We start from the raw sequence: 24,760 nt of genomic DNA, 5'->3' as shown, positions 1-24,760 counted from the left end.
TTAAGCATGGAGTGATGAAATAGCTTTTCAAAGGTCACATAGCTAATTGTTTAAAATACTCTTTACTAGGCCAGTTTATATTTAATACCCCATTTCTTGCATCAGATGTAATTCTTAAATACTAGATGATTGGCTGTAAAACATAGCACTTACTGTTGGTTAAAACAGTACAGGAGACGAGGTCTGAGATGTACTGAGGGATGAGCTCACGTGGGGACTTTATAGAATATATTCAGGACTTTAAGGTAGGACGATGGGGTAGGGTGATAAGCAACCAAGTGACATGATCTGATCTGTAATTTATAAAGGTCATTCTAACCAGAGTGAGGACAATTGATTTGAGTGATACAAAATGGAAGCAGGACACTAGTGAAGAGGGGTATTGAAAGTCCAGGAAGAAGAATGGTGGGTAGGGCTAGTGTGGAAGTGATGAAGATGGCTGGAAGTATGCATTTATGTGGGACTCACCCTGCCCAAATCACCACTACCTTTCTGAGCCTTGAGATCTCCCAGTTCCTCTCCATTTTTCTTCCCACATTATACATTGGGATTATTGTCTGGCTCCTGCGCAGGACTGCTCAATACGTTATATTCACTAGCTACCTCCACTTTTCCCAGAAAGAGTAGTATCTAATTCTGTTTTGTTTTGCGCCTCTTCTACTGCTAGAGTTGATAAACCACAGACAGTCAAACAGGGCTCAAGACCCTACTCTTGCTCTGCTACCGCAACTCAAAGCCTTTTCCCAAGAGGCATTCATGTGGTTAAGTGCCCTAGAAAGAAAGAGCTCAGGGCGTCACAGACACCATGTCCAGAAGCTCCAGATATAAGAGAAATGAACCCCAGGCAAACAGTCCCACAGAATTCTTTAAAAAAACTTTCAAATGGGAATTAGGGGTTAATGGTTTTTTTTCCTCCGAATTTTATGCAGTAGCCAAATTAGTTACAATATAATTAAGCAAAGATCTGGAAGAAACAGGGCAAGTTCATGTGTCTACTCATAGTTTTCTTTTCAGCTTTGGATTTTAGGAGTTGTTGCATAACATCCGGACCCTTTCACCTCCTCCTCATGTTAAAAGTCTTCTTAATTTCTTTTTTTCCCCCTTATCTCAACAATCAAAGACCTAACAGAATTTTCCATTTATTACCAGGACGGTTTCCTACATGAATTGACCTGCTTTTTATCTAAGTAGTTGCAGGATCCTTAATCAGTAAGAGTTTTTTAGGGCTGCATATGTTCAGACCTTTGGAAGATGCTACATAATTAAATTTTAATATGCCTAATGTTAACATTTCCTGTAATAATAATATTGATCCTTCTTTCACATCCTTATTTTTCTTGTACACAGGGATATGGGGGATCAAAACTTAGCTCTTTATCTCTTGGTCAAGGCCAAGGGCCCATAGCTATGAAGATGTTAGAAAAAGCTGTCAAGGAAGGAACATGGGTTGTTCTTCAGAATTGTCACCTTGCCACCTCTTGGATGCCAACCCTCGAGAAGGTTTGTGAGGTAAAAATGCAAGTTTATTTTTTATTAGATTGTAGTCTCTCACTATAATTAGTGATATACACACTATCTAAGTAACTCTATTCCTGTCCTCTGATTTGGAGGGTTGCCGGTGAGTAATGTGGCTGGATTACAGGAGGGATGGGCTGGCATTGGGAACTAGAGGACTGACTAGAGAAGAGCACATATCAGACCTTACCGAATCCCTCCCAATAGGGGCAGAGGCCCTTCCAGTGAGTTGGAAATATCCGTAATCCAGAGGTGCAGCCTCAAAGATGACTGTAAACCACAGGATGGACAGGAACCAATTTACTTTTTACAGCAGTGAACCAAAAAGAACGAAGGAGGCTTCTCAGGGGCAAATTATGTGGCCACTCAAAACCAAAATGCATCACAGTTTAACTGCTTTAATTCACTTCTCACCCACTTAGCCAGTGATCCTGCCACAAAAGGGTATTCCATCCACCCTCTTTGTTCTGGGTCATGGTACTTCTCAATTTCTGTGGGCAGAATTTCCAGGAAGAAAGCCCATTCAGCTCAAATGAGTAAACAGAAAACTCGGTACTTGATTTCAACAAACATAGATAAAATGTGTCCTCTGTAATTACCCGTGACTCTGGCCCCTTCCTAACTCACAGTCCCTCAGGCTACTAAACAATGAAGGCAGTGATATAACTCGCACTCTCCAGACATGCAGTTGAAACTTTAAGGAGCAGACTGTATTTTTCTTTATGCCACTTGTTGCTGTTTTGTCTGTATCTCCCAATAGGATGTAAGCAACATGAGGACAGTGACTTTGTTTTGTTCTCTGCTTTATCTCCAGAACCTTGATTAGGACCTGGTGAGACACTCCATAAGTGTTTACTGTAGTAGTGAATGAATATTGCTTCATCGTTTAAAACCTTTCGGCGACTTCCCAAAGCATGTGAAACAAAGTTCAAACCCTCATCGTGGCTTATAACACCCCCTTCATCTGACCTTTGCCTACCTCTCAGGTTTCATCTTTGGCCACTTTCCATCTTGATATCTGTGCTCTAGCCATTTGACCCTCTTTCATTTTCGTGGTATAACACACTTTCTCAAGAATATAAGCCATTATAACAGGTGCTGTTTCTAGCTGAAAAACTATTTTTCTATTATTTGCCTTACCAACATCTCCTCATCCTTTAGTCCTTATGTTAGAGGTTTTATATTTGTCCCTGTTTCCTCTGTCTCCTGTGAATTATATCATAGTATGAGCCAATCAGAGAGTCATCTAAGAGAGAGAACAGTCTCTAATGGATGGTGGACATAACTCAAAGCCCAGTGAGTCCTGTTGCTTAAGTCACTGGGCATCTAGGGCAGATGGAAGGAGAAAAAAATGGTGCCCTCACCATTTATTAAAGAACTGAGGCACTATGCATCCTTCCTAATTCAGTCACCCCCACCCCTTCACCACATGAATGCTCAGAATTTTTTTACTAATAGAGATTTGCAGTTTTAAAAACATGGATACCACTGACCTGGACAATTGGGGAAGGTAGCAGTAGGAAATGGGTCTGAGTAGGAAGAGAGGGAAGGGCCCCTGATAATTATTGCTCATCTGTACAGCAGCCTTCAGGACAGCGCTGAGTGTTCTGCTATCCTCTATAATGCAGGCCTGACATTTCCCTTAAACAAATAAAGCTTCTAGTGATATGCTTTTATGTTTCAAGACATACCAGTTCTCTTCACCTTTCGAAATGCTCTTTTCTTTCCATCCCTGCTTGGTTTAATATTAACATATCCAAGTGTGTTGCTTTTTCTCACAACATGACTATAGCAAAAAGAAGGGATTATTCTTAGCCAGCTCTAGGGCAGAGAATTATTTCTATAAATGTTTCAGCAACATCAGTGAACATACAAGATTTTTTTGAAATGTCTTTATCTTTATTTTAGCCAAGTCTGAATTATGTAACACCTCTGTAAACTTTGCAGTCGTATGATTTAATTGTATCAAAGAGAATGACAACACTCTGGGCCTTCTCAATGCAGTTTGTTGTTCCTGGGACAGATCATGTTGTAAGCCTGATTTGCCTTACATTGCAACTATAAGCTTTATTTTGTAAAAATATGTCCTCTCACTTCCAGCCCATTCCAGACACATGTGATCTGGAGACGTCTCATTGATTTTATGTTTGTTTTTGTATCTGATTTCTTTTCCTGCAGGAGTTGAGCCCAGAATCAACACACCCAGATTTCCGACTTTGGCTGACAAGTTACCCATCTCCAAATTTCCCTGTGTCTGTACTGCAGAATGGAGTGAAAATGACCAATGAAGCACCGAAAGGTTTACGAGCTAATATCATTCGATCATACCTCATGGATCCAATTTCTGACCCCGAGTTCTTCGGCAGCTGCAAAAAACCTGTTAGTAATGGCTAAGTCTTGTTACCTCAGCCCTGTAAAGCAATTCAAGTGGCCCCTGGTGATCATGGATGTGTGTGCTGAGTAAAACTACAAATTAAATAGGCCTCCTGCACTGCAGTGCACTGGGTTTTGATTACTGATTATTGACTGTGCTGAAGTCAATTTTATTAATATTTTATTTTAATTTTACTACCAGCCTCATTCCTGCTCAGCTGAGATCTTGTGGAGTGTCATTAATAATGTAGCTTTCTATTTAGAAAGTCAGCTGTAAGCCATTCCCAGTACAGATCTGCAAGGTTGGAGAATCTTGTTTCAGGATATTAACTGAGCTCTTTGCTATTTGAAGCCATATCTTTAAATTAAAATATAAAAATATTTTCTCCATATAACTATAATGAGAGTCGAAATGATTTTATTCCTTGATTGATGGGAATCATAAGGGTCTTTTTTAGCGTCACTAAGCAAGCAGGGAAGCCACCCACTGCTTTCATGATTAGAATTCTGTGTGTGAATGTCGGTGACCTAAAATTGTTTCACAGCGTTTTACCATAATTAAAAATGGAAGAGTTTCTTTTTAAAAGGGGTTATGAACCTCAGTAAGTTTTTGCCATTAAAAAGCTCACAGTCTTGATGTCGAAATATGTTTTAAGTATACATCAAAAGAAAACATTAAAAATAAAGAAGTATTTTCATTAAAAAAAGTCTTGGGTACTAACAAAAAAAAAGAAAAAAAGCACCTATATTTAAAACTAAGTCAAACCTTACCCTAAGCTTCTAAGTAAAACCTGCTGTATGACTAGTTTTTGCATTGATTAGGCCCAGAAAGAACAGATTATTGCCAGACCAGATACATGTATTAGCTGGACAAAAGACTTTTGCAAAATTTTACTCCCTTTCTTCTAGATCCAATGGTCTTTCCAGTGGTAGTCACAAATTTTGGAAGTCCATGCTTTTATGACCCACAGTCTAAACTAAAACCCAAATCTCCTCAAATGCCAAAGCGGCACATCATAATTTTTCTGTTTAAACTTTTTATTTGGCAATAATTTTAAACTTGGCAGAAAAGTTGCAAGTGTAACTTGCATTTCATAGGGTGACATTTCATAGGGTGCACAAAGAACACCCTATGCCCTGTTCATTCACCTTCTGCTACTATTATACCATTCGCAGGTAAGTTAGATATGTCATAGACCTTTATTCCTAAATAAATATTTCATTGTATATTTCTTAAAAATGGAGATATTATCCTGGTACAGTTACTAGTTTAGAATACACTGTTGTATCTAACCTACCATTTATGTTCAAAGTTTGTCGATTGATTCAGTAAAGTCTGTTAGAGCGTGTCCCTGCCCACTACAGGATTGGTCTCAGGTTAGCACACGATTAGTTGCCATGTCTCTTTGCCTCCTTTAATCTGGAATATTTTCTCAGCCTTTCTTTGTCTTTGATGACATTGACATTTCTGAAGAATTTATCTCCCCCCACCTTTTTTCAATAAAACATTTAATATTTTGGACTTGTTTGATATTTCCTCATGATTAGATTCAGGTTATGCACTCTTAGCCAGAATACTATGTACGTGATATCGTGTCCTCAGGGTATCACACTGGGGGGCACATGATGCCTGGTTATCCCTCATTGATGATACTACTTTTGATCATCTGGACAAAGTGTTGTCATATTTCTTCACTGTATAATAGCTGTTTTACCCGTTGCAACTAAAAATCAGTTTGTAGGGAGCCATATTAGGACCATGCAAATAGCCTGTTTCTCATCAAAACCCACACCTCCCCCAGCCTACTAGCCACTGCTGATTCTTGCCTGAACCAGTTATTTCCTATGATAATTCCAACTCTAGCACTTCCTCCACATTTGACACTTGGCATTCTTCTGTCAGCAACAGCCCTCCCTTGTCCTCCATTCATTTATCTATTATTGGTATGAACTCATGAATTTCTTGGGGTTTGTTTTTTTTCCCAATGGTTTACAATTCATTATTATTCCTTAAATGTTTTGCTCAAATTTTCCCGGATTTGGTCAGTGCTCCTTCAAGATGGCTCCTCTGTACTTGGTATAGGTACCATCATTTAAATATATATATATATATACACACACACACACACACACACACACACACACACACACACATATATACATAAATATATATAATTTGTTATTATTGTGCCTCTTATTTTCTGGCATAAGATGCTCCAGGATCATCTGTATCCCAGTCTTAGAACCAGACATTTTCTAAAGATTCCTGGTTCCTTTTTTAATAGGGATTGGTGTTAAATCTAGGTCTTGATCTAGGTGCTAGATGAGCTCATTTGCTACTGCATTGTCTTTGGTTGTTGGCTCTTTTGATGGAAAGAGCTTAGGAATATATACATGTACTTACATACACATGTTCATATATACAAATATATATATGTATATATATAATGTGTTTCCCCCCAAAATAAGACCTAGCCGGACAGTCAGCTCTAATGCGTCTTTTGGAGCAAAAATTAACATAAGGCCCAGTCTTATTTTACTATTTTATTATAAGTCTGGGTCTATAATAAATATAATATAATATAGTATAATATAATATAATATAATATAATATAATATAATATAATATAATATAATATAATATAATATAATATATAATACCGGGTCTTATATTAATTTTTGCTCCAAAAGGCACATTAGAGTTGATTGTCCGGTTAGGTCTTATTTTCGGGGAAACACGGTATGCGTGCATACAAACAAGTATGTGAACACATATATACTCGTATACATATTTTAGAAGTAATGAGTTCATAGCAATACTTCCAATTTCAGTTCATCTACCCAGGGATTTTTCTTGTTTTTCTTCATTCCATACTTATATTTCCCTTCTTCTACAGTGAGAAACCTGGCTTCTACAACATCAACACATTTACTGACTTACTCAGTAATATATCTGAAATAGTTCCAGAATTAACAAAGCATGCTTACCTTTATTTTCCTCCACCTCTCTGGTTAAATTTATGCTACTGTACTTTTGTTTTCTACTCTCCCTTTCAATTTGACTCTGCGGGGGAAACTTTCCCTGCCCTTGGATAACACTCTGGACAGCCTCATGGCTTCTCTGGCCATTGTCAGGTAATACAATGACCTATAGCCATTTTGATTTCCAAAGCCAACCTTGATTCAGAAATTAGAAAGTATCATACAAAATATTAATCAGTACTTCAAGTTTTATTCAAAATGTTTCTCCCCGGTATCTCACCTCAGACCTATAGCCAGTGAGCTTCATGCTGCTGGGAAAAGAGGATAGAGTTGGCCTCCTTCTTTTTGTGTCTCCTCCTGCCAGTGATGGCTGCTGATGCTAACCTCTCAGTTCAGAGTGTGGACAGGGGCGAGGCAAGGAGGGGCAGACGTTCCTGCTCTGGGCTGCCAGTGCTGGGAGATCTCTGGACTTGACACTTGTACTTGGGGTTTAAAGCTGCCTTTTTCTCTTGTGAGTTCTTTTATGGGTTCTCCTTTGGTTGTCCTGCTTGACTCCTCCGACTGTGACCCCATCGTCCTTGTCCCCAAAAGTGAACATTTATTTCCTTACTAGTAAAATCAAATCTGAAGCCTGTTCAGGAAAGATTTCTGTGGCATCCTGCTTTCAAAGAAGTATGTTCTCAGCATTGAGTATTTACTGTATTATAAGTCTCACTGCAAAATCAAAAGTATTTAAACTTAAAAAAAACAAAAAAAAACAAAGATCCATATGTACATCAATTACCCGAAACACCATCCTTTATTTAGCTATTTTATTTTGACTCTAACTTTGGACTCCTTTAACTTTTAATTAAATCAAAACCTGTTTCATGTTAAGTATGTAGAAACATACCTCATTCGGTTTTTGTTATACTTCGGGATGGATATATTTATAAGCAAAAGTAATTAATTACATTCTAAAATATGGTCAGTACAATGCAATGTTAGGGGGGAAATAATGATATGGCACCATTTCGTCTCATTACAGGAGGAATTCAAGAAATTACTTTATGGCCTCTGTTTCTTTCATGCTTTGGTACAAGAGAGAAGGAAATTTGGACCCCTGGGGTGGAATATTCTTTATGAGTTCAATGAGACTGACCTGAGAATCAGCGTACAGCAACTCCACATGTTCCTGAACCAGTATGAGGTATCGTAAAAATCACAGCAAGGATGTTACCTATTTTGCTCTTTAACATGTTGTAAATGTTCATATATTAAGCAGGGACTTCTGATTAATTCCTACTCTTATAAAATGAATAGCAGGATGGTTCCCAACAGCTTGTTAAGTCGTGCTTTATTATAACAGGACACTATAACCTATATTAGGTAGTTAGGATGTCAGTTTGTCTGTTAGAAACCTGTATTTTATCATTTATTTTGACACATAAACATCTATGGGAATCTGAAAAGAGATCGTATTGTACTTATTTTGAAAAAAATTTGAGAAGATCATAAATTAACGAGGCTCCAAAATGAAAAAAAACAGACTGATTTCCTTCTGTTGTAGAGAATCACTTGTTTTTTAGAGATGTGTCATTGTTCTACAGAAGATGAGGTGCTTGGGATTTAATAAATAAAAGGTTTTCAGGTAAATAATGTGGAGAAGCAACAATAAAAAGGTTTTTTAAAAGTGCAAATAATGTATACAAATACCAAATGATTATGTTGTACATCTAAAACTAAAATAATGTTACATCTCAATTACACCTCAATTTTTAAAAAAAATGCGAATAGATTAAAATGTTTGGTTAACTGTAGGTGGTTTGGAACATTCTTGTATGCCATGCTAACTGATTTAGGGAGTTATTCTATTGCTACTGATGTGCTTTCAGGAGAATATTTGCGTTTTAGAAAGATCACTGTAGCAGCCAAGAGGAGAGAAGATTAGAGGAGAGGGCCTTAGATGACAGACCAGTTTTAGATGATGTGAGTTGAATTGTGTGAGATTGGACTTATGTTGTAGTTCCAATCCGTGGCATCTCAGAATAGGACCTTATTTGGGAATGGGTTGTTGCAGATGCAATGAATTAGGCTAAGATGAAGTCATACTGGAGTAGAGTGGGTCCTTAATAGAATATGATTCATGTCATCATAAGAAGAAAGAGATTTGGACACACAGAGAGAAGACGGCTGTGTGAAGAGGGAGGCAGAGATTAGAGTTATGCTGCCACAAGCCAAAGAACACCTGGGGCAACCAGAAGCTGATAGAGGCAAAGAAGGATCCTCTTAGAACCTGTGGAGGGAGTGTGGCCCTGTCAATACCTTGATTTCAAAAATCCAGCCTCCAGAACTATCAGACAATACATTTCTGTTGTTTTAAGCTACCTATTGGCAGTCCTAGGAAATTAATACTGACCATCATGATAACCCAGGCAGGAGATGATAAGAGTTTAAAGAATTTGAGCTAGGATGGAAAACATGGTAGAGATACAATAAATATGCAGGGAAAAGGATTGCAAAAACTTAGATCTTAAATGATAAAGGAAGAGGAGGAAGTCTCAGATGATGTTAGTTTTGTGTTCTGGATTGGTAGCAGTACCATTCATTAATCCAGGCAAGGAATAGTACCAGAAATTAATAGGTAAATAATAGGTGCATTATATACCTGGATGAATGGAAAATTCTTCAGCCCTCCTACATTTTATAGATCTGGAATGTCCAGGTGAAGACATATAATAAGCTCTGGGCATATAGTTCTAAAGCCCAAGAGAAGAGAGGGAGCACAAAACAGAGATTTGCGAGTTGTTAGCATTAAAAGAAGCCTGAGAGCACCTGAGATTTAAAAGGGAGGCTTTGTAGCATAAGAAGAGAACTAAAGAACTACTGTTGGTGAACACCCAGTATCAATGGGAAGAGAGAGGGCAGAGGCGTGGGAAGTACAGACTGAGCAGCCAGGGAAAAAAAGCAGGAGAGACCATGCTGAGTAAATAGGGAATGTCAGGAGTCGTCCATCCTATGGAGAGAATCTTTTAATAACATACAGGACTGATTGAACTGATTTCTTGTACTAAATGACAGTTCAGCAGTGCTTCTCATTCCCACTGCACAGTAATTATATAGCAAATTTTGACAAAACCGCTACTCATTCATCACATATAATTCATCAAGACTTAAAGAGAGATTCTTTGAAGAATGAGAATTCACAGTTCCCTCTGAAATTATTAAGTCTAATGTAATGCTTCTTCAGCAACCAACATTTTTTTCTTAAAACTAAATAATCCATTGTCTTGACAAAGAAAGCAATCAGAATTAAACTATCACATGCACACACACACTAAGTAAGCCTAGACCAACAACAGTTGTGGTCATCAAGAGAATGAAAAGGATGAGGAAATCAAATAAAAGAGGGATGCACTAAACTCCACTTGAACATTTCAATAGATTTATGGTTAGCACAGATTTAGAATCCCGAGACCTCCTAGAGCTTCCAGCTCCTGAGTAGGTCCAGTCAGCTGTGTCTATAAAACCAAATTTATATGGTCTAATTCTAATTTCCTGTGAGTAACCCCATGCCTTGGAAATGTGGCCTTGGTATACATTCTTGGTAAGTTCCCCCCAAGAATGTATAAAGAGGAAAAGCAAGCCATTAGGGAGGTGATATCAATAGGGAAACTTATAGCATTCTAGAGGAATCAAACACTAATAGGAATTTAAAGAAACAAAGATTTCACGAAAGTGGTCTTTGGTATACAAGTATTGGGGCTGACAAACACCATGAGCCCTGATTTCTAGTTAGGGGCTGGCAGTGCAAGGGGCTGATGTAAAGTGATGTGCTTTGTAAAAATAACAGACCAAGAAGTAACGAAAACATTTGGAAAATAAGCAGAATGAGGAATGATTATCTTACGGAGTCCTGTTTCTGCTCCCTTTTTTCCATTCTGTGCCTGCATCAAAGTAATAGAACCACCATCCACTCAAACTGTAAGCTTCTGCTCAGAAGGAGAGCAATTTTGTCAAATCACAAGCCACTAGACTACATGGTGATTTTGTTTACTCTTGTATTCCTAGTTCCTAAAACAGTGTAGATAGTAGATAGTGGATGGCTCAGTTAGTATCTGTTTAATGAATAAATCACGATTAGTGAAAAAATTTTCAAGCTCTTAAAAACAAGAATGGCAACACAACTACATGTAGAAATTAGGCACAATAATTACAGCATGTTAAGTGAATAGGAAATGAAAGATGTATTCAATAAATGTTAGAATAATTGGTTATTTTCTATTAGGAAAAATTAAGTGAGGTTCTTCATACTAAGTAATTCCTGTTGGATTAAAAAAAATTAATTAGAAAACAAAAAGAAGAAAATATACTTGGTAGATGGGCAATTGCTTTGCTGTTCTTATTTTGGTAGGGGTGTGTGTGTGTGTGTGTGTGTGTGTGTGTGTGTGTGTGTGTGTGTTGTGTTTATGAGAGAGAGATCCACCCCTCATTCTCACCCTAAATTTACCCCAAAATAACCAGTTTCACAGCTTAGAGCATGTCTGTACAGACGTTTTCCAATGCACATAATAAGTGCACATATATACATAAATGCACAATATACACATAAATTTTTCATCACAAACAACTATATTTTCATATTCATTTTCAATTTGCCTTTTTTCACTTTATATATGTTGTGGAAAACTTTCGAAATAGATATAAATTTTTGTTCTAATGGCTGCTTACTTAGTGTTTCCCTTTTGTTGACTATTCAGATTTGATTTCCTTGTTATTTTTTGCTAATAAGAAATGCTAAAATGAACAACGTAGGATATAACCTCATATGTACTCATCATCAACTTTGAGTTCAGCTTCTGTCTACACTCTCTCCCTGCCCATGATGTCATCCCTCTTATAAGAACCTAGCAGGAAAGCAACCCCAACAGCAAGCTGCTGCTGTATCTGTGACCCCAGTCGATGTACCTGGGGCTCTGGGAGAACACACTCCCCAATTTGGTTGGATCTGGTTATGATCAAGCTGCTGAGAAAAATAATATTTTACCCATCAGCTCTCGGGGCCATGTTGGCAGATTTATCCCTTTTCTACATAACCTTGCCTCCTCCAGAGCTCCTTTTATTTCTACCTCAGAAAGCCCTCCAGTGCCCAACTACTCCACATGCTCCACCTCGTATACCGGCTATTTAACTTGCATATGAGTTTTCTTACTGTATCTCATTTTTATGCAGTGGGGGCCTGTCAACAAGGCAGGCACAACCAGGGCATGCATCTGGTCAAACTCCCCTCACGTTTGCAGTTGAAGACCATAAAAATGCTGGAGTTCTCTTTCCTCGTTCTGTTTGTTACTCCACAAGGTCTCAGTCATTGACACGTTCTAAATTCAGTGCCTTCAGTTCCAGTTCTACCAAATAACAAGTCTCATAATTTCCAACTCCTAATTCAATGACTCTTCCTTCTTTAATCACTACTATCTACTGTTCGTTAATGCTATTATTTCTATTGAAAAGATTTCTCAAAGTGAGATCACTGGAACGTAGGATTCATACACTTTAACTTTTAACAAATAACCTACTGCAAGAGGTCATGTAAAGCCCAAAAATGATGAAATAAAGTAAAAGATTGTCATATTTTAGTAGAAAATATTTTAAACATCGCCATGTTAAAATACGATAAACAATTAAACATCATAAAAATAAAAACAAATGGAAATTGGAGAAAATACCTAAAATGTATCTGACGAACGGATTTGGTATCTTTATAAAGAACTTTTCATACTAGCATAGAAAGATATGATTCAAATTAGAAAAACCCATAAACAAACAGAGTAGATAATTTAACAGAATAAGACACACAAATGATAAACATTTTTATAATGTCAATATAAAAAATAAACTTCAAAACTAAAAACAATTTCATGGTTTAATTATCAATATTTTTTCCTTGAATGATATTGCTTAGTTCTGTTGAGAGCAGTAAGAAATAGAATTCCCTATACTGCTGGCAGGTGTGTAAGTATGCTTAGGAGAAAAGAAATTGCAATGTGAAAAATCAATACTTTTGCATTCAGAAACATTAAAAAAGTCTGTATACAAGGGACTATAATAAAAAAAGCAAACTAACAGGAAAAATATTTCCACAAACTTGATAAATAAAAGTCAATTTCTAAAACAGCTTATACAAATAAAGTAAAACGTTAATTAAAAAATGGGTAGGCGGCTAGTTCATAGAAGAACAAATGCTATTAAACATATGAAAAAATTATGAATCTCACTAGTATTCTAGAAATGCAAATTAGCACAATATTAATTATCTTTGGGCTCTGAAATTAGCAAAGATTTTCAAACTGATTACTACAATTGCTGTAGTCTGTGAGAAAAGCATTTTGGTGACATTAATCAATTGCTTTTTATAAGCTCCTTTCCTTTGAGAAATGTATATTTAATGAAAAGTAATTGAAGTTAGTAGAAAATTAAGAGCCACTGATGTGTTCAATATTAAAAGAGTTATTAAAATATTATTTTCAAAGTATTTTGTGAAACGGTAAATGATATGAAAATTGGTGAAAAGCTATATGCAAAATTGTATATACAGTGTGATTCCAGTTGTCAAAATATATGGATATAAAACAGTGGTGAAGGAAATGAACATTGATTATCTCTGAATTATATTGAATTTGTTTGTCAAATTCACCAATGTCAAATGCACCAATGTCACTCAGTGGTGCAAGGTTTTCAAACATGGCTTCTGTTTCATTTTGTGTCTGACACACAGTAGGTGGTCCATTAATGTTAGTTGAGTAGTGAGTTCATAAGCGATAGAGGAGTTCTATTCTCTGCACTGACTGAATGGAAACGACAAACCACAAAATAGGAAAAAGACCCAGGGGAAAATTAGCAGGGAAGTATACAAATTGTGTTAAGACAAACTTTTGTAAGATGTTTAATTTAATCGTTCAAGCAAGCACGACACACAATTTTGTGTACTGTGCCACTGATAGCTGTTAACCGGTTAAGAGGTTGAGCGACTTGAGCTCTCAATTTTAGGAACTGCCTTATGATGCTCTGCGATACATGACCGGGGAATGTAATTACGGAGGCAGAGTGACGGACGACTGGGACCGGCGTACGCTGCGCAGTATTCTAAACAAATTCTTCAACCCAGAATTAATTGAAAATCCAAACTATAAATTTGACTCAAGTGGCATCTATTTTGTCCCTCCTTCTGGTGATGTAAGTATGCCCTTTTAGAATGAGAAACAATTTGATAGAAAACTAAAAACAGTAAAACATGAAATTCCTCTGGTACAGAAAATGGTGATATTTTTTCAGGAGGCCTTGTTTGTTAACCGTTGTGGGTGCTTCTTCAGTCTTAAAGGGACAGAGCAAACCCCAGGCATAGACAGTTAGTGGTTTCCTACTGACTGTAATGTGAGGAGTATCATAAACGGTCCTAACCCAGGAATAGCTTCCTCAGTGACCTAAAATTGTATTACCATGAATTCAGTCCTTTGGGTAAAAACCCTTTGTCCCCAATTAAAATGGAAATACACATGAGAGGGGTTAAAAATAATATTAACAATAATAGTTAATATTTATATCATTCTTAATTATTTACAAAGCATTTACATGTAATTATCTCACTAGAGCATTAAATTAACATTGGTATTATTATTATATCCCTTTTACAAATGACAAAGTTCACTAAAATTAAATGACTCATCCAAAGCCACACAGATAGTAAGTGCAGAGTCACAGACCAAGCTGCCATACAAAGCCAAGGTTCCTTCTATTTTTTTCCAGTCCTGTCAAGTGAAAGATGTGTATCTGCCTTCAGATTATCACACTAGATTTCCAGGGACTGCCAGGACAATCAAATTGCTTCTCATTTTCCTCCCAGAAATCAAAAGGGCACATATTAAAAGTTAAACACATTCAGCAGAGGAAGGTAGCATAACGCCCTAACCCTAACCCCATTGTCCCACTAGGACTAATGCTAGCTGAGGACAGATAGCGATGCAATGAAGAGAAAAATCAACCTCAGAACTTAGGTCACTGATTGGGTGGAGCAAGTCAACATGGAGAGTCATGGATAACAAGATCTCCAATGATGATTTGAAAGGTGACCCATAACATGACCCATATGGAAAAACCATCAATGAACAACCCACCCAATCCCTATATATGCAGATGAGTGTATATGATTATCTGAGCATTAAGAAAGATGGTATTTTGATAGAAGTCCATGTAAATAAAATGTAATATAAAATATGTGTGCATGTGCATAAAAAGATATACAATGTTAATAGTGGTTTTCTCAGGAGAATAAAATTGCAGATAATTTTTGTTTTTTGGAATTACAAGGATTTCTCACAATAACAATAAACAGAAAAATTGAGATAGAGCAGGGAGAAAAATATTGTTATTGTCATAAATTAGGAATAGTCATCAGCAAAGTAGCACAGAAAGATTTCTCTGGAAGAAATCTTTAAATAAAGTGGCCAGGATATTCCTCTCTCTGTTTTAAAATCCATTTCAATTGAATGGTACATTTTCTTTTTCTCTCTAAATGTGTTCATATCTTTTTTTTAAAAAAAAACCTTGGCCCAGGTTGAAAGAAAATGAAAGCATTCAATGTCTAGTCTCACAGTTCATCCACTCAGTATCTTGAGTATTGAAAATCATCTCTGTTCAGTGAGAAAGTTCTACAGAATAATTCATTTCTAACCTCTTGACTTCCTGTTATTCATCTTTGCAGCACAAAAGCTACATCGAATACACAAAGACTCTGCCGTTGACCCCAGCACCGGAAATCTTTGGCATGAATGCCAATGCAGATATCACTAAAGATCAGTCAGAAACTCAGCTGTTATTCGATAACATTCTTCTCACTCAGGTGTGTGATCTGTGCAGGAGCTGGCTCCCCGAGGCTGCAAAGAATGCTTCTCCAAGCACCGTGTGCCAGCACGGTAGAGGCCATGCACAGGATTCTGTCTGTTCAGGTGGAGAACCATTTTAAGGAAAAGAAAAAAAAAATACACACACACACACACACACACACATTAATTATGGATTTAAACCAAAGCACATATACGTATGGGGTTTTTTTTCTCATTAATCTGTTTATTTGGAAAAAAATATCTGAGTATCCTTCTGCTAGGAGGTCTTTGAGGAATATTTGAATATCTCTGAGTATTCTTAAATAGCCTTCTGCTGCTAGGAGTTCAATTTGCCTTTCTTGCACAAACCATGCCCAGAAACATGACATATTATGTCCATTTTAAATTCCTTTAAAATGGGAGAAGAATTTCAGAGATATTTGGCAAGCAGTGTGATGCCAAAATCTATCTAAAATTTTTCCTATTTTATTTTTTAGTCTCTTACTAATTCAATCGCAACTTTTAAAATGACCTATCTTTATCAAATATTTCCAGAACATTTCATCTAGTTTACATATAAACAGTTTCATTCACATTAGCATTTTATCAGATTGCATGATATTTAAAGTACACAATTGCAATAGTAAGCACAAAACGAATAGAAAAGGTTTAGGAGAAAAATACAGTTGACTTTGGTAGACATGCAGCTCAACTGGTGAGAGCATACAGGTAAGAGCATGTCGGAGAGTTAACTTCCAAGACCTCAGAATTCAGCAGGCCATGGACACAAGTCTGTACCTGTGAATGAAGAATATTTTATCTTGATTGTCTGTTAAAATCTTGCGTTGTTCTAGGTTTAGAAGATGTGTTTGGCTCTGTTTGTTTTGTTCATTTTTGAAATCAAATCAGTCCAAATGGCAAGAGTTCCCTTAATGATTGAAATTTTAATAGGGTAAGTATGATTCTTCAGTTAAGCAAATTATCCCATGAACTGAATTCTATCTGATATTTTACATTTTTATGGAATCTTGGAGTAATAATGATAATAGTTAATATTATGTAGTGCTTACTGTATACTAAATTGTTCTCATTGTCTTATGTATAACACTGTAATTGTTCTCATTGCTTATGGAATCCTATCAGGTAGGGGCTAATTGTTTTCATTTGTCAGCTAGAAAACTGAGACACAGAAAGATTAAGTAGGTTAAAGATTAAGGTCAGCTGGTACAATTTTAAGCCAGAACTCAAAGTCAAGCAGTATAACTCCCACTAGTTTGACTCCAGAATCTGTGTTCTAAACCACTATGCTATACTCTCTTTCTAGACTCTAAAAATGGGATAGGACCTAATGACAGAAACTAGAGATGTTGAAAAATAAAAAAGAAAAGGCTAAAAGAACCAAGTTAGGATAAAATGGTGTGCTATCACTGAGGAAGACTTTACAGAACTCTTAGCTCTGACCTTCTGTGAGATGACATTTTTTAATAAGGCAGAAAGGACAAAGACTATTTTTCATTCCATTTTACTTGTTAATAGCACTAAAATCAAGTAGTGCCTGGACATAGATCTTTAGAAACATTAAATGCATGTAACATACAATATTCTGACAACAGGACATTTATAGTATCTCTTGGCTTTATTTAAACTTAATGGGGTGTGCTACATTACGGAATGCATAAAACAGTGGGCTCATTCCGACAGAAAATGACTCAGAACCAAACAAGTTTACATACACATGGGGTATCTTCTCCTTATGTAATTAAACGACCTCTTTCAATATCCTCAAACTCAGATTGGTAAATATAATTATAATGAAGGGTAGGCAGTAGTAGTTCATTGATTCCGTGTTCAGTTTAACACAATTCAGAGGCAAAGAGGCCAGACTACAGAGTTTGGAGAGGTAGTTACCAATGACAATACTTTTACATTATGTATGTATTTAACTAAAATATCTTTTAAATTGGAGAAATATTGAAGTTAGAATGTTACTTTTGCAGAGTTCTTTTACTTATACTTAACTGCCAGACTCTATTCTTTTGAATAGGAAAATTATTGCAACTTAAAACATTATAACTAGAAAAGGAAAAAGTTAAACTCTGTGATGGCTTCGTGAAAATGAATGCTACTTAGCTTTATTTGTTTAATAAAAGGAAAATAAACCTTGGAAGACTTCAAACGAAATTTGTGAAAACTCTAAAGTGGTAAAAAGAAAAAAGCTAAGTGAAACAATTACAAATAAATAACACCCTCTTGCTCTTAATTCTCAATATCAGTTGGATATTACTTTAAAACATCACCCCAATTATGTGATTTTGGTTTGTGAGAAATAGATAAAGGGAATGTTTGTGTTGCTAAAATATTTTTCTTACATTTTTAAAGGGCTGTAGGCCAGGCATTTGTTTTTTGTTTTTCTTGTTTTTTTGTTTGTTTTTAGTGGAAGCACAAGTCTTGTTAAAAAACAGAAATGTTTTTAATAAGTTTATAATACCTTGTATGCATACCAACATACAAACAGAAATCAGCATGAGTCTTAAAATGCAATGGAAATAGATGCTTCACTAGTTTTATCCAAATATTCATTATCTTCTTTGTTCTCTAATTTGTTTTATATATTAAGTTATAAACCCAGCCGTTGGGATGAAAAAGGATTATCATATTGCCATATCCATTTCTTACTAGCTTCAATTAACACCAACATTTGATTTTTTTTATTTTGCAACTTCATAGGATCTTATGGTGGTATGTTGTAGGTAGCATGAAAAAATACCACTAGAAACTTAAGTAAAAGTCAGTGTTTATAGAATAGAGTCAATATAAACACCAGCTAATATAAAATTTTAAATAAGACTAAACACAATTTTCTACTACTGAAAAACTATGAGATATACTCATTTATATTCTAATAGTGCTTGTTCTCTCTCAACACACACACACACACACACACACACACACACACTCACTCACATTTATTTATTTATTCTGAGGATTTAAAGGATTCTTCCAGAAAATATAGATAATTCACACAGTGCCACTACAAACATAAAAAAAATAATAATTGAAATGAAACTCTTCTTTCTTGCTTTCAGTGTGAATTACTAGAGTCTGCCTTTTCTCCATAACTCTTCCAGTTGCTTAGAGGAGATGAGCTTATTTTCTTTGCCCTCCTGGTTCAAGGAGAAAACTATATCTCTGCTTTTGGCAACCAGTAGGCACCAGGGTTATTATATTTTGTGGCAAGCTTTGTCAAAGCAAGATCTGATTTCCTCCTCCTGGGTTTTAATGCCCATCATCCCTTGGTCCCCCACCAATGTAAATGCTTTTTCTCCCTCCATCTGTGACATCTCGTCCCCCCCACCCAGATGGCTCAGTGTGCAGCATACTTGCTTCCTCCAGACCTCTTTTGCTTCTGAACACTGTATATGCCCTTCTTCCTCCTCACTAACGATTGTTTTCTTCTGAAACCCCATCCCTATGCCTGTTATCATTGCTTCAATAAATCCTGTGTGGAGAGAAGAATCAGAGATAAAAGAGCAGAGCAGTACTCCTAAATTTATCTTTGAAATTTTCGTATCCAGCAATTCTTAGACCTTTCTGAAGATTTCTGATTTATAGTTTGGATTCTTTACAGTCTCGTTCAGCAGATGCTGGAGCAAAATCATCAGAAGAAGTAGTAAATGAGGTCGCTGGTGACATCTTGGGTAAACTTCCAAACAACTTTGACATTGAGTCCGCAATGAGGAGATACCCCACAACGTACACTCAGAGCATGAACACTGTGCTTGTCCAAGAGATGGGACGGTTCAATAAGTTGTTGCAGACCATCAGAGAATCATGCATTAACATACAAAAAGCAATCAAGGTAAGGGGAAATATACCGAAGAAAAAGAATTGAAGTAAACTTATCATTCATGTACTCAGTATGTTTATGGGGCACAGATTCTGTGCAAGCACTGTTCTTAGTTATGAGGATAGAAAAAAAAATTCCTGCCCTTGAAGAGCATATATATTTCTGGAGGTGGCAGGTAATGAACACGTAAATAAGTATACAGTATGTTAGATAGCAATAGTTTGCCAGATAGGATACATGCTAAAAAGACACAGAGTGTTAAAGAGTAAAGAGACAAAGCTTCTGCCCTCATAGTGCTTATGTTTGAGTAAGGGAGATAATCAATTTATATATATATATATATATATATATATATATATATATATATATATATATATAGTGTTAGGTGAATAGTAAATGGTATGTTCTTAGGAAAAAAATAAAACAGGATATGGGATAGAGAATGATGAGTGGGAAACTCTTTCAGTCATTCTGGGTTAGGCTCCTCTGAGGTACTTAAGCTTGAGCGGAGGCTGATGGGATGTTTGGACAGAGGTAGAGCAAATGCAAAGCCTGAGAGGAAGTGGCTTGGCATGGTTCAGGAACATAGCAGGGAAGGCTGGTGTGGCCAGTGTGAAGTGAGTTTGAGGGAGATGGTAACCGGACCGGAAGCCACAGCTTCCTGAGGGCCTCGTCGGCCTTGGTTAGGATTTTGAGTTTTATTCTAAGGTATAAAAGTAACGGGAAGCCTTCAGAGGGTTTTAAGCAATGGAGTGAAATGATCTATTTTACATTTTTAAAAGTTCACTCGGACCACTGCAGAAAGGATTTTAGGGGAGCAAGAAGGTAGGCAAAGGCCAATTATGTGATCAAACCAGTTCAGCTGAGTTGGTTTCTTAGAGTAGCATTGGAGGTAGAGAACGATGGTTGGATGGGAGTTGTTATTGAAGAGGAGTCTGCTAGACAGGGTGTGGTATAATCTGGCTGGGCTGTTTGGCTAAGAAGCATTCAGTATCATGTGTTTCTCCTTGTATCCTTCCTGAAAGATAAAGGACTGACTTCCAGCATTCTGGGAGCTAACGGAAAAGAGGCTTCAGGGATCTCAGCATCCAAGACACACGCATTCACTTAATTCCCAATTTCAGTATGGCAATTCGGACCACATCTGAGCCTGGCATCCCCCACTCCAGCGATTTCTTTTTCTTTCTTTCTTTTTTTTTTCCATGTCTCATTCAAGTTAGGTAATATGCAGTTTTGAGAGAAGACCTAGGCGTCTGCATTCTAAACCAGGTTTCAACAATTTTTTCATTTAGTACCACCCTCTTCTCCTCCCTGTCGCCTAGGGCTGTCGGTTACAAGTGTTTGGGAAGTATTCTGCAAAGTCTACCTAGCTCATTGTCGGCTTCGCCCTCTGCCAATTTAGGATCGAGTTTCTCTTGACTACTAAGTCAACTGCCAATGCTTTCTAGTTCCCAAAATTGTGTTGTCATTGTACCTGTTCTTCTTTCTGAATTTGTGGGCATAGGCCTTTAAAACATAAGTTCCTCTACTGCTGTTTTAGTGGGTTTAGAGAATGAGGCAAATGCATATGGGTGTGTAATCCATAAAATATCCTGTAAAATCTTCTCCATATGATAATTGGAATAATACTGTCAATTATAGAAAAAAACAGAAATGATTTCAGCAACTGGCCCCATTGCAAGATCAAATAGACAGGGATTTTCAAGGGCTTCAAAGTTTGGACATCTGTCCATCAGTGATTCAAAATAGGATAAGATCCATTAGACTTCACAGTTGGAATCCAGGATTTTTAACATTTCAAAGCATTCTATATCATTTTCCTAAATTTGTATTCATTGTATTCCTTTTAGGAAGGCAGGGCAGAGGTACATTAGTTGTTCAGTTAATAGACAAGTAAACCAGGTCATCATTAGACTGTGATTTAATAGCTAGTGAGTCGCCAGATATTGATTAGGAAGATTTTCCAGGATAGGAAAAATGGGTGAAGGGGAGCAAAAGGTACAAACTTCTAATTATAAAATGCAAGTGAACAATGTGGGTTTGAACTGTACGGGTCCACTTAAATGCAGATTTTTTTAAATAACGAGTTCGAGTGTCAACTGTGTTTTCCATTGTGGTTGGGAATCCATGGATGCGGATGGTCGACGTAAGTTATATGTGGATATTTTACTGCAAGGGTGGTTGGCACTCCTAACCCCCACATTGTTCAATGGTCAACTCTAAATGAGTCCTGGGGATGTAACGTACAGCATAGTGACTATATTAACAATACTGTATTGCACATTTGAAAGTTGCTCAGAAAATAGATCTTAAACATCCTCATCCCAAGGAAAAAAAATTTGTATTGTGATAGATGTTGACTAGACTTATTGTGGCGATCATTTCAAGATACATACAAATATTGAGTCATTATGTGGTACACTTGAAACTAATATAATGTCATATGTCAATTATACCTCAGTTAAAATTTTTTCCATAACATTTGATTAGATTGAATTTTAAAATATTTTTCTAAGGAATAGTTCAAAGACTCCATGACTCACTTGTGAGCCATAGAAAATATCTTTCTCTGTTTTTGCTTTTTATGACTCAAACTTAACTAATCACAATTGTAAACAAAGGATAATTATGAAGAAGATATTTAAGAGGGGCTTGTTCAAAATGTATACTACCATGTTAACCAAAGGTTCAATGTGTTTCAGGGGCTTGTAGTGATGTCTACAGATCTTGAAGAAGTGGTTAGCAGCATTTTGAATGTCAAAATTCCAGGAATGTGGATGAGTAAATCCTATCCAAGCCTTAAACCACTTGGGAGCTATGTGAATGACTTCCTTGCAAGACTAAGCTTCTTGAGGGTCAGTTCATGTAAATGCACATACATTAAGTTTCTTCTGATCTCATTTTCTTCACCAGGATATCTAATGTGATGAGTCTTACGCTCTAGTTTTACTCTGCATCCCAGGCACAAATAACCACTACTCAATATTGCACACAATTTATGTAAGTGTTACACTGAACTATCAAAATACTAGTATTGGAAGTAGAATCTTGGAAAGCTTCTTTAGGAGCCACTGTTCATGTTTAGTGAAGTTAGACATTCAAGTCAATGACATTTGAGGAGAGAAAACAACTGGCTATGTTGATTTTTCATTAAATATTTAGAGTCCAAATAGATCTCTAGAGCAGAGCATCTTAGAAAGCGAGCCAAGTTACAAGCGAGGAGCTTTATTTCTTCCTTGTCCAGCCCTTGCCCAGGTCGTTATATCACTAGATTGCTGGTTCAGCCCAAGACAGTAATAACCTCAACTGTTAATTGTCCTCAAAGTGTTGGGTGGGCAGAAGTCTCCCTCCCAATTATTTGTCAATACTGGTGCTTAACTATGTTCTTATTAACAATTATATTCATTAGAAGTATTAATTAATGCCCTAGATACTGTACATAATGCATCAAAAACTGCCTATGAAAAAATTTCTGCAGGAATAAAATGACCAAACTCCCCTTCCATAATACAGGCCTGTCGCCATACTAGAGTTGATATTAAAGTATTAAGGGCCAGCCCGGTGGCTCAGGCGGTTAGAGCTCCATGCTCCTAACTCCCAACGCTACCGGTTCGATTCCCACATGGGCTAGTGAGCTCTCAACCACAAGGTTGCTAGTTCAATTCCTCAAGTCCCGCAAGGAATGGTGGGCAGCGCCCCCTGCAACTGAGATTGAACATGGCACCTTGAACTGAGCTGACCCTGAGCTTCCAGATGGCTCAGTTAGTTGGAGCCCGTCCTCTCAACCACAAGGTTGCCAGTTCGACTCCCACAAGGGATGGTGGGCTGCGCCCCCTGCAACTGGACCTGGAGCTGAGCTGCGCCCTCCACAACTAAGACTGAAAGGACAACAACTCGACTTGGAAAAAAGTCCTGGAAGTGCACACTGTTCCCCAATAAAGTCCTGTACCCCTTCCCCAATGGAAAAAAAAAATCTGTAAAAAAAAGAATTAAGATCATTCTTGAAAGATGAAGACAGCTCTACCTTAGACTCAAATAGGGAAACGTTCTTCCAATTTATTTCTTCAGACTGACTTCTGTAATTTACTATCTAGTTAAGTCAGTATTCAACTAGCTTATTAGATTGATATGAACAGAATATCCAGGTATCCTGATATTTATAAAGATCTTAAGCTGTCACTACTCTGTTTCTTCTGGGAGTTCCTTGCACAATATTGTGCTGCCATAGATTGGATTTCATTGTATTTTGATGACGTCGGAGGGAAAACTTCCCAAAGAATGTTGTACTAGGCACTAATAACTAGAGAGAGAAAAAAGTGAAAAAAACATTACCTACCATCTGACTGGATCTCTTGTTGTATTCAACTATATAAAATGATACATTATGCAACAATGTATATTAGATATTCAGTATTGCATGGAGCTTTTCTGAAGGAATCATCAGATATGTACAAAACAGGCATTCACATCATGCACATTGTGATACCCAAACCGGTGCTATGGATATGAAATCAAAGTCAGAACAAAAATATTTATTTTTAAAACCTTCAGAGTATGGCTTTATCATCCTCAAAGTGTTAGCTCAGTTATTAGTTTACCAAAAAGATAACAGAGGGAGTGTTTGGGGGCAGACTTTATTCAGTGGTGTTACCATCGAGTTGAAAGGCTCTGTTGACAGGACTGTTGTGCTTTGACACCATAGCAATGGTACGAGGTCGACCCCCCTCCAGTCTTCTGGCTCTCTGGGTTCTTCTTCACACAAGCCTTCCTGACTGGTGCCCAGCAGAACTATGCCAGGAAATACACCATCCCCATTGATCTTCTGGGGTTTGACTATGAAGTCATGGAAGACAAAGAATATAAGACTGCTCCGGAAGATGGTAAGTGCAGTGACAGAGTGAGTTGGCTTACGTCTAGGCACAGAACAGAAACATAACATTCTTGCTTACTTTACTCAGCTGTTAAAAAATTTAATCATTATGTATGTAACTTACCTTCAAATGGTTTATGGAGAGATAGAGTGAGGAAGAGAAAAAGAAAGAGAGGGGAGGAAGGGCTGGGGTGGGGGCGAAGAGAGAAAGAGAGAGAGAGAAAGGAAAAGTATGATAAAGCAAATGGGGATAAAATTAATCTGAATAAAGAGTATATGTCACGTGTACTGTTTTATTCTTGCAAAATTGTATAA

General features: G+C 37.0%; 1 protein-coding gene across 1 annotated transcript in view; it reads left to right on the top strand.

The window, feature by feature from the left end:
• DNAH7 (dynein axonemal heavy chain 7) overlaps window positions 1–24,760 on the top strand; it is a 208,981-nt gene that overhangs the window by 175,586 nt on the left and 8,635 nt on the right. Inside the window, 8 exon segments of the mRNA XM_081050696.1 lie at window positions 1,348–1,509; window positions 3,694–3,894; window positions 7,898–8,059; window positions 13,897–14,082; window positions 15,608–15,745; window positions 19,357–19,587; window positions 22,278–22,430; window positions 24,278–24,455. Of these exon segments, the coding sequence (XP_080906822.1) occupies window positions 1,348–1,509; window positions 3,694–3,894; window positions 7,898–8,059; window positions 13,897–14,082; window positions 15,608–15,745; window positions 19,357–19,587; window positions 22,278–22,430; window positions 24,278–24,455 (1,411 nt within the window).

This window comes from Rhinolophus hipposideros (genome assembly GCF_964194185.1).
Source record: "Rhinolophus hipposideros genome assembly, chromosome: 6".
In the NCBI taxonomy this organism is placed as follows: Eukaryota; Metazoa; Chordata; class Mammalia; order Chiroptera; family Rhinolophidae; genus Rhinolophus; species Rhinolophus hipposideros.
The sequence above is the reverse complement of the archived record's forward strand: the minus strand, read 5'-3'. Positions and strand labels throughout refer to the sequence as shown.